The sequence below is a fragment of the Pelobates fuscus genome, chromosome 1 (genome assembly GCF_036172605.1).
Source record: "Pelobates fuscus isolate aPelFus1 chromosome 1, aPelFus1.pri, whole genome shotgun sequence".
Taxonomy (NCBI): Eukaryota; Metazoa; Chordata; class Amphibia; order Anura; family Pelobatidae; genus Pelobates; species Pelobates fuscus.
Window position 1 is genome coordinate 216,192,920 of NC_086317.1, and position 10,910 is coordinate 216,203,829.

At 37.4% G+C, this 10,910-nt stretch overlaps 1 protein-coding gene across 1 annotated transcript; it reads left to right on the forward strand.

Moving 5' to 3' along the window:
* The first annotated feature begins 483 nt into the window (after positions 1 to 483).
* On the forward strand, positions 484 to 6,853 carry LOC134610340 (embryonic protein UVS.2-like). Its single transcript, XM_063453321.1, has 12 exons — positions 484 to 564; positions 688 to 715; positions 1,587 to 1,724; positions 1,823 to 1,940; positions 2,790 to 2,968; positions 3,351 to 3,432; positions 3,930 to 4,057; positions 4,322 to 4,437; positions 4,693 to 4,918; positions 5,803 to 5,921; positions 6,324 to 6,552; positions 6,843 to 6,853. Exons 1-12 carry the CDS (start codon positions 484 to 486, stop codon positions 6,851 to 6,853), a joined length of 1,455 nt encoding a protein of 484 aa, XP_063309391.1.
* Positions 6,854 to 10,910: the final 4,057 nt, after the last annotated feature.

The following is a 10,910-nucleotide window of genomic DNA, read 5'->3' on the forward strand; positions in this document are numbered from 1 at the left end:
CATACTTGATATATACTGTCTCTATAGGTTTCTGGTGAATCCCTATTTTTCCAGTTTTAGAGCTTTCCCTCTTCTTTTCCTGCATATTCTATACGTAGATATCAGATTTTTATATTAAATAAAACAATTATCACTTTAAAACACATGGTGAGAATAATAATGAAGTGACCCTTCTACATGTCTTACTCTAATTGTAGATGTATAATGAGGTATTAATGTGAAAACTGACTTAATCTCATGCAATATTGGCTCCAAAGACACTCCCTGCGATACTCACATCAGCAATTTATTGTTTCTACCTGTGAAAGACAGGACAAGGCCCCAGGGTCTCTCATGCATTATGGCTTAGATCTTCCATTCTGTCTGCTGATTGGTTAATGTCCCCTCACTTGCTGAATATAAGGGGCATCTAAGGCTGCACTCACATAGAGCGAGAGAGTAGCAAGTTAGCATCATTCTGATAACAACACTTCACCAAGAAGCATGGATCTGACATTCATCATTGTTCTACTGGTCTTTGTGGTGGGGCCTGCACAAAGTATTCCAATACCAAAACCATTTCAGGTAACACTCTACATCTTAAATGCTGATTTTGTTACTGCTCTTCAATCCTTAAGTCCAGGTAATGAAAATGTCCATGTATGTCACATAAAACTTTTCAATAATCCAATACTATTTGTTTTTTAGGATTCCACATCTGAACTGGAAGAACAATGTAAGTGATTATCTACCTTTCAATTTTCAGTATGAGGCACAAAATACTTAGAATTACTGACTGGAAAGATTTACTAAGCAAACAGATTGGGTTGGAAGCCATCCTGGTGCTATGTATTCTTGATATTTGGAACAAACTGAAACATCTTAGATTCAAGAAAAACCACCAAATTCCAATGTAATGATTAATATAAATTTCTGTTAGAATGTATGTATCTTTATTTACCATGTCACACTATTTTTACCCACAGATGAAAATAAAACAGAAACTCTGGATGTATTCACCCGGCTTATTAGTGGAAACAAAAGTAAATATATACATGTATTTTTCTATCAGTTGCATGATATATTGATGCTCACTGTCTGAGTAATCTCTCCTATCTATTTATCTATCTATCTTTCTCTATTTTTTAAGTTCTACAAAATGTGCAGGTATGTTCTCTCTGTCTGTCTTTCTTTCTCTCTGTTTAACTGTCTGCGTGTCTGTTTATCTAAATATCACAGTACGTAAGATAATTAAAGTCAAGCCAGACTCTTGTCTTTACGTGGTGGTAAGTTGTTAATGCACGTGGATAAGTGGTTGTTTTTTCTTAAGAATTTATTTTGACAATGCTGATCCCACTATATACTCTTAGGGTATGTTGCAATTGAGATTTATTTTTACTAAGACCTCTTCCTAAAATAGTTTATGAGTTTGATGTGCACAGCATTGCTTGAAACTTTTTTTTACCTATTTATACTAAACAGTCAATTAAATAAGTAATTAAATAAAACTGAGCTAATCTAGAAAAAAAAAATCTGTTTTGAAGGTTTTGCTGTAAAGTCACTGTAACTGAATGGGGGTCTTTTATCCTTTTCTCTTCTATTTGCAGACTTTAATATTCCGGTATACGATGGTGATATTATCATAAACAGAGCGGGTCGCAGTGCCATAAAAGATGCAGGATGTTTCTGGCCAAAGTCTGCAAACGGGACTGTCATTGTGCCTTACAGCCTTTCCCCTAAATACAGTGAGTTTTCTTGTTTTATTCAGTCATTATTTACACAAATTTAAGGATTTTATTTAATACATGAAGAAGAAGAATCTTATCTCCTTTTTTTCTTGTAGCTACTGATCAGGTGGATCTGTTTAAGAATGCAATGCAAGAGATTGAATCTGTAACCTGTGTGCGATTTGTTAATCATACAACCGAGGTGTCCTACCTGAATATTGTGGAAACAGGAGGGTAAGTACTGAAACCTTTCTTTTATATGTTGAGATACACCAGGAGTGTATAATTTAAAAGACCCAAGGTAATTTACAAAGGGTGCGTGCTTTAAAATGTTTTCACTTAGGTGACAGACAGACCTTTCCAGCTCATATGAAGGGCTGAATTGTAGCCTTTTCATATTAATACATAGGGAATCAGTAATTTGTTCTCATATTAATACTATTGTTACTATAGAGAAAAAGTAAAGAGAATGTGTCAGGTTGCTTGAAGTTAATGGGGGTAACCCCTAGATAAAGAATAACTAAAGAAAGAGAGTGCAAGCAAACCTTAAGGGCATAATAAATCTAAATAGTATCCCTGCAGGTTTCTTGTACTGTAACAGCAACCCAAAAATTATTAAAATATATCTTTTAATAGAAAAATATTTAAAAAGAAAGCAGGGTCGCTATATAAATATAAATAGTGGAAAAACAGAGGGGAAAAACCAAACGGGAGATATTAGCTAAAACGGTGTCACCCCGATATATTTATCTTTATATAGCGACCCTGCTTTCTTTTTAAATATTTTTCTATTAAAAGTTATATTTTATTAATTTTTGGGTTGCTGTTACAGTACAAGAAACCTGCAGGGATACTTTTTAGATCTATTATGCCCTTAAGGTTTGCTTGCACTCTCTTTCTTTAGTTATTCAAATTAATACTATTTTAACTGGTGTATCCTATGATCTGTTGTTTAATGTAAACGTATTGATACACTATATATAAGAGTGAACCTCCAGTTATGACTACCATACATCTGTGATTGTTCAATATATTGTTCAAAATGTATTTAATTAATAATGATTCTTTTTTTTATGTCACCAGCTGTGCATCCAATGTTGGAAGAATTGGAGGCACCCAGAATATATATTTAAATTCCAAAAGTTGCATGTCCAGAGGGACCATTCAGCATGAGCTAGAACATAGTCTGGGATTTCAACATGAGCATTCCCGGAGCGACCGTGATAACTATGTTACCATTATGACCGAGTATATATCACCAGGTAACCAGTGCAGTGCTAATCCATGTCATAAATACATAATCTCTGTAAGAGTAAAATATTGTAACTCACTTATTAATTCTGAAATCATAAAAAGTAAAAACAAAGAGCCAATAAAGTATTTATTTTACACTTGTTTAACTAAATTAATATTATTTAATTTAACTGAATTAGTGTAATAAATAAAAAGTGAGGGACGTTTTACCATTATTTCAAGATTTATCCTGCAATTAAGTTCAGCTTAACTCCATTGCATGTTAATACTGAGGAGAAGTGAGGAACAAATTATATAGATCTTTGTATCCACACATCATCTAGGTACATTCTTAAACATCCTATTAGAAACATTGAGCAGTTATTGATTTAAGTCTGTTTTCTCTTTTAGAAAATCTTGGTGGCTTTGCAAAGATGGACACGAATAACCTGAATATGGAATATGACTACTACTCTGTGATGCATTATCCCACGTAAGTAGCATACTGCCTCTCTGAAGTACATTATGAAATACAATACCAAATGTCCTGTATGTCCATGGGTAGAATGTACCAGTGATTTCCTATCTGTTCTACATAGATTTTCAATACTGAATGTAATTAAACAAAAACTCAAAGCATCATAACCACTATATTACACTGTAATGGTTATAATGCCGGGAGTGCCCTGGAGCCCCTTCCCTAATTTAAGTAGTTAAATAATTTGCTAACAGTTTGATATCTTTCTTGGGATACATCAGTTGTCTCTCCTCTATTGATATTGAGAGCTGGAAGCTCCTGCTAGACACTTCTGTAAGTTTTCCTGCGCTAAGTCCTGCAGTGCTGAGAGGCAGAGAGCAGGCACCCCAGGTAAAACAGGTGCAAGCGTATTACTGTCTCCATAACAATTACAGTGTTCATGGAGTGTTCCTTTAATACATTTCACAAAAAGGTCCTGCTTATTGACAGTTGGTTGCCTTCCTTCTTTGTAGCTATGCATTCAGTAACACATCAGGAAAAAACACAATCATCCCTAAGCCTGATCCTTCTAAACCCATCGGACAGAGAGATGGACTTAGTACCCTGGATGTTTCTAAAATCAATGCCCTTTACAAGTGTGGTGAGTTGTCAATTATGTGATTCCTTTATCTGCTAACATTGGGTTATAGCTAGAACGGATCACTGTGCTACCTGCACATAGAAAGTGAGACAAATATGGATGAGGACAGAAAGATATTAAGGTATTGTTTGCATGAGTGAGATCGTTCTTGGAAATGGGAGATCCAACAGGAGAGGAACAGATATAATAATATGGTATAAAATAACTCTCTAATCAGATTTCTATGTTTCTTCCGTGATCTCACTTTTTCTGTTTTACTTGCAGATGTCTGCTCAATGCTGCTTAGTAATGTCACTGGTACAGTGACCTCAGCCAACTACCCAAATAGTTACCCCAATAACAGCAACTGTGTTTGGCTGATCAGAGTTCCATCTGGACAGGTAATAAACTGTTGCATTACCATGTACCTTGCAGTAAAGTTCAAGGGGGGTAACCGCTTATTCAGCCTTTACGGATAAAGTCCTTAAGGTATATTTCATTCCATTGTAATATGTTTTTGGTTCCCCCTTAATGGTATACAGCCACACTGCCATGTTTGCTTTTATTTTTGATTACATTCTAGGATCAGTGAACTCATTTTACCTCACAATATTGTAAAAATGTTATTATTCATTTTTCTTTATTATTATTTGCAGGTTGTTCTTAAATTTGATTTTCTTGATGTTGAATCCTCTATTGGCTGCTCTGCAGACTATATTAGAATTTATGATGGACCCAGTAAGACGTCTCCTGTGCTATTAGACAAGACATGTGGTATGCCACTGATCCTTCCAATGACATCATTATCTAACCAGGTTCTCATTGAGTTTGTCTCTAACCAGAATGGAAGTGGAAGAGGTTTCAATATCACCTATAAGTCAGGTAATTCTAACATTGCTTTGTTTCCTGGTCTTATTGTATTTCTGATTTTATAGCACATCTTACAAGACCTTATCCATCAGACACATTACACTAAAGGTGAAAAAGCATTTTCCTTAGCTACGAGTCACAGTGAACTAAGTTTTATTGCGGTATAATTCTAAGTATATAATTAAATTGTGTTATATATAGGAAATCTGTTAATTATAAGTTTCATTTTCTATGTTACATTTGGTTCTAAATATCTTGAAGAAAATATAGACTAGAAAATGTCATTTTTAACTCTACATGAAGGTTTTCTTGAGGGCTGACAAAACAGCACTTTCTCTACATCCAGCTTATTGTAAATGAAGTGACAACAATATAAGTAGAACTACATTAGAAAAGCTCTTATTCTGTGTAGAACTGTGACCGTTGCAAAAGGTAAATCTCAAATGGATAGAAAAAGAGCAAAACCAGGGAGTGAAGTCTTATAAAAGATGGGCGCAATGCCCTTAAAAAAGTGCAAAAATATGCAAAGCTAGCAGCAGGAGGTACTTCTATTGCTATATCTAAATATATCATGCAAGTTTTATCCTAGATATTATTCTTGTTAAAGAGCTAACTTTTTAGGGGAAATTAATGATTGCTCTATATTATTGCATGCACACTATAGATCAAAAATAAATCACATGTAGTTCATTCCCTTTAGCATTATTAATATGCCAGCTGTCCCTCTGAATAGTTTTCTACTAAAAGAAAATGTATTTTAAAGGTTATTACTTTTAACTTTGTATATTTAATTTTAATTGACGTTAGTCATTTTCTTCTTTTCTAAAATCAGTAAAAATATTTAAAACATATAGAAATTATACTCTACTTTACTAAAATCAATCCTTCCCTTACAGTACAATGTGGAGGTGAGTTTTATGCTCCTGCAAAGAACTTCACTTCTCCTGGATACCCGACCGGCTACTCTCCAAATTTGAACTGTACATGGATAATTTCCGCTCCTCCTCAGTACAAGGTATGATGTTTTTCATGGAAGAAAAAAGCAATTGCTCTATAGGAAAATACTGTGGACTCTCCAGAACAATCTCTGCTGCTGCAACAAATGTTGTAAAATGAAATCCAACATGTGGTCTCATATAAAAACACTCAAACTCTGCCAATATGGCTACAATTTTGTAATTTACTATCATCATATATAACAAATGTTCTGTATAGTGAAATTATTAATTTGGCTTTTTGAAATCTCCTACATTTGCTCTTGTTTGATAAAGTTTGATTGTCAGGATTCAAAAGGCAGATGGAAAAGTACAATTTGAGGAATTAACTTAATTAGCTGGCATTATAAGGCATCTATCTATCTTTGGGTTTTGTGACATGCAGGGTACTAAAACATATTATTTGTTCTTGATTCTTATAGATCTCTTTGACTATAAACGACTTTGAGCTTGAGCCTATGTTCTATTGGATGTGCAGAAGTGACTCTCTGTCAATTTATAATGGACCAAATGCTGCCTCTCCACTGATAGGACAATTTTGTGGTATTGAATATCCCCGTTCTATTACTTCAAGTGGAAATTCAATGGTTCTACAATTTCTTACTGATTTCTCCATCCAATATGAAGGATTCAAAGCTTCATACAAATTTGGTGAGCATTGCCATGTCCCTCACATAACTGACTTACACCCATTTCCCAAGTCATTAAATTTAATGTATTGGCCACAGTGATTGTATGGCTCTCGTGTCCATTGCGATCGTCCACTCATATTAGGACAAGCTTCCCCATATAAAATGGTATTTAGTTCTTTAAAAAAGAGTACTTTGCGATTATAGTAATATGATCCTTTACACTACAGTGTGAAATTAACAAAATGAACAAAAGCCGTATTCGATATGACCTATTTTGTCCCTTACATATTTTTGTGTTTTCCATTGCAGTGCCAAAGTAAGAGTAAGGATTCGGAACAGAAGACATTGTTTGTTACGGATAAAATGAAGCAGAAAGTGCCTTATATATCCTTTGCATTATGAATTGTTTTTATATTTTGATGAAGTGAATGATATTTATTTTTGTCTGTTTTCTGTAACATTGATCAAATGTTCTTTTCACTTTCATATATTTTCATATTAAAACAAAAAAAGTAAACATTTTGTAAATCGAAAAAATAAACTTGTTGATATTTAATAAACTTTGGATCTTTATTTCCTGCAATAAGGGTAGTTTCTAGACACAAAACGCACACAAAATGAACATGAATTTCAATTAAAATAATTGTAATGTGAATATAAGGAACTATGAGAATACTGCAGGTCGTATTCTGTAATTTCTTTATCATATGCTTTCCAGAATCACAAAGAGTATATACAGTAACTCATACAAGAGAGAACTCAATATTTCTGAGTAATTCTCCTGCCTGAGGTTATGGAGTTTTAAATGTACATGAGCACAGGACTCAATTAACAGGTTTGACAGGTGAGTTTACATACTATTGTTATAAAGTGAAACTTTAAACTTCATTTAAGCATTAATTAGTTGTTAGCATAGCATAGAGGAAAGGTCTGGCTTGTTTAAAAAAAAAAATAATGAATGAAATATCCAGGGGTCAAGTCCTGGGGAAAAAAGTGTGGGAACTCACCCAAGATTCCCGCACCCCCCAACCCCCCCCCCCAAAAAAATTAAATAATTTATACTCCTATGCATATAGTGCAGTGCAGGGTGTGTATAATGCATGTAGTGTGTTTGTAGTGAATGCAGAGTATGAATAATGTATGTAGTGTGTTTGTAGTGAGTGCAGAGTGTGTATAATGAATGTAGTGTGTTTGTAGTGAGTGCAGTGTGTATAATAAATGTAGTGTGTTTGTAGTGAGTGCAGAGTGTGTATAATGAATGTAGTGTGTTTGTAGTGAGTGCAGAGTGTATAATAAATGTAGTGTGTTTGTAGTGAGTGCAGAGCGTGTATAGTCAATGTAGTGTGTTTGTAGTTAGTGCAAAGTGTGTATAATGAATGCAGTGTGTGTAGTGAATGTAGTGTGTTTGTAGTGAGTGCAGAGTGTGTTTAGTGAATGTAGTGTGTTTGTAATGAGTGCAGAGTGTGTGTAATTAATGTAGTGAGTGCAGAGTGTGTAGAATGAATGCAGTGTGTGTAGTGAATGTAGTGTTTGTAGTGAGTGCAGAGTGCATAATGAATGCAGAGTGTGTATAGTGAATGTAGTGAGTGCGTATAGTGAATGTAGTGTGTTTGTAGTGAGTGCAGAGTGTGAATAGTGAATGTAGTGAGTGCATAGTGTGTATAATGAATGTAGTGTGTTTGTAGTGAGTGCAGAGTGTGTATAATGAATGTAGTGTGTTTGTAGTGAGTGCAGAGTGTGTATAATGAATGTAGTGTGTTTGTAGTGAGTGCAGTGTGTATAATAGATGTAGTGTGTTTGTAGTGAGTGCAGAGTGTGTATAGTGAATGCAGTGTGTTTGTAGTTAGTGCAAAGTGTGTATAATGAATGCAGTGTGTGTAGTGAATGTAGTGTGTTTGTAATGAGTGTAGAGTGTGTATAATTAATGCAGTGTGTGTAGTGAGTGCAGAGTGTGTAGTGAATGTAGTGTGTTTGTAGTGAGTGCAGAGTGTGCATAATGAATGCAGAATGTGTATAGTGAATGTAGTGAGTGCAGAGTGTGTATAGTGAATGTAGTGTGTTTGAAGTGAGTGCAGAGTGTGTATAATGAATGTAGTGTGTTTGTAGTAAGTGCAGATTGTGTGTAATGAATGCAGTGTGCGTGTGCTGGAAGATGCGTGTGTGCGGGATGATGTGTGTGTGTGTGTGTGCTGAATGATGTGTGTGTGCTGAATGATGTGTGTGTGTGCGTGCTGGATGATGTGTGTGTGTGCGTGCTGGATGATGTGTGTGTGTGTGTGTGTGTGCGTGCGTGTGTGCTGGATGATAGGGGGGAAGCATTTTTTTTAATTTATGTGTTCATATTTTTTTATTCCCCCTTCCCTGCTTCTTACCTTGCCAGGGAGGGGGGAGATCACCTGGTGGTCCAGTGGTATGGTGGAGAGAGCCAACCGCTGCACACGGGGGCCCAGCACACTCTGTGTTCCCTCTCCAGGCCCTTTGTATATCTCTTTCTTCCTACCACAACCTTTGTGTTTCTCTTACTTCCTCATCAGCCCCTTTTGTGTGTCTCTTTTCTCCTCACAGCCCTTTTGAGTCTCTTTCTTCCCCCAGCCCATTTGTGTGTCTCTTTCTTTGCACCACCACTTTCTGTGTCTCTTTCTCCCACCACAAGCCCCTTTGCCTGGCTTTTTCCTCCCAAACCATACAGACATAGATATACAGGTACAAATACATACATGCACAAAGGCACAACCATACAGACACATAGTCATAAAAGGAACACACAGTCATACAGAGACAAACAGACGAAAGGCATACAGAGACATACATAAACAGACATATACTGCTTGTGATGAGAGGAGGAGAGGGATGGCTGCTAGTGATAGGGGGATAAGGGATGGCTGCCTCTGATGGCAGGGAGATAAGGAATGGCTGCAAGTGATGGGAGGGAGAGAGGATGATAGCTGTTGGTAACAGAGAGAGGAGGATTGCTGCTAGTGATAGGGGTGAGAGAGGGGTGGCTGCTAGTGATGGGAGGAGAAGGGGGTGGCTGCTGGTGATAGGGGTGAGTGAGGGATGGCTGCTAGTGATAGGGGAGAAAGGGATTGGCTGCTAATGATAGGGCAGAGGAGGATGGCTGCTAGTGATAGGGGTGAGTGAGGGATGGCTGCTAGTGATAGGGGAGAAAGGGATTGGCTGCTAATGATAGGGCAGAGGAGGATGGCTGCTAGTGATAGGGGTGAGTGAGGGATGGCTGCTAGTGATTGGGAGAAGGGGATGGCTGCTAGTGATAGGGGTGAGTGAGGGATGGCTGCTAGTGATAGGGGAGAAGGGGATGGCTGCTAGTAATAGGGGAGAAAGGGATTGGCTGCTAATGATAGGGCAGAGGAGGATGGATGCTAGTGATAGGGGTGAGTGAGGGATGGCTGCTAGTGATGGGGAGAAGGGGATGGCTGCTAGTGATAGGGGTGAGTGAGGGATGGCTGCTAGTGATGGGGAGAAGGGGATGGCTGCTAGTAATAGGGGTGAGAGAGGGATGGCTGTTAGTGTTTAGGGGAGAGGAAGCATAAGAGGAATACAAGTGAGGTGGCACTGTTGGACCAATAAAACACAGAGCTCCACATGAACTATAAGATTTAGCTCTGTGGAGCTCTGTGCTGGATATATAATTATTTAATGAAAAAATAAATAAAACATGGCTACTTACTGTTGGTGGTGTAAGTAGCTGAAAAGAGATCTTCTTACTCCTCCCTGCTCGGTAATCCTCTAGCAGGGCCTGACAGGAAGTGAAGTTAAATGCCCCGCCCACTGCAGGCTTCACTCCTCAGTAAACTACCGCAGGGGAGAGTAGTGTGAGCAGGCACATCTCCTGCATCTTGACAGCCATCATACCACCACCACCAGCAGCAGCAGACAGTGTATTGTGGGCGGCACTATGCTGGGGACTGGGAGAAATGAGGCAGCACAGCGACATTGCACCCCCTGGGCCAGTCCTGCAGGATCACTAGCGGGAACGGCGTTCCTGCTTTGGAAAAAGTGCAGGAACGCCGTTCCCATGCGTTCCTGCAGGACTCGAGCCCTGGAAATATCCATTTGTAACAATAAGTAAATGCCCCTACAATTAATACACTGGGACTATACACTATTGGCTTTGTCTGTGTATACAATTGTCTAATTTAGGACATAATCTAATCACATTCCTGCAGACGAAATACAGATTTTCATATGAACCTGACAATGAACACTGTAGAACTAATTACATATTATATCTATGGCATTTCACCAGTCTTATTTAATTATCGGTATATCATATGTTTCCCTGTTCTTACAAGCAGTATGCTACTCCGTAAATGTAGCAATTCCTGTGGTTGATATGCTAATATCAAGTGCAGAATT

Coding starts and splice junctions, on each gene's coding strand:
- LOC134610340 (XM_063453321.1), top strand. CDS start 484: ATGGATCTGACATTCATCATTGTTCTACTGGTCTTTGTGGTGGGGCCT. Junction 565..687: donor CAATACCAAAACCATTTCAG/GTAACACTCTAC, acceptor TTTGTTTTTTAG/GATTCCACATCTGAACTGGA. Junction 4,438..4,692: donor TCAGAGTTCCATCTGGACAG/GTAATAAACTGT, acceptor TATTATTTGCAG/GTTGTTCTTAAATTTGATTT.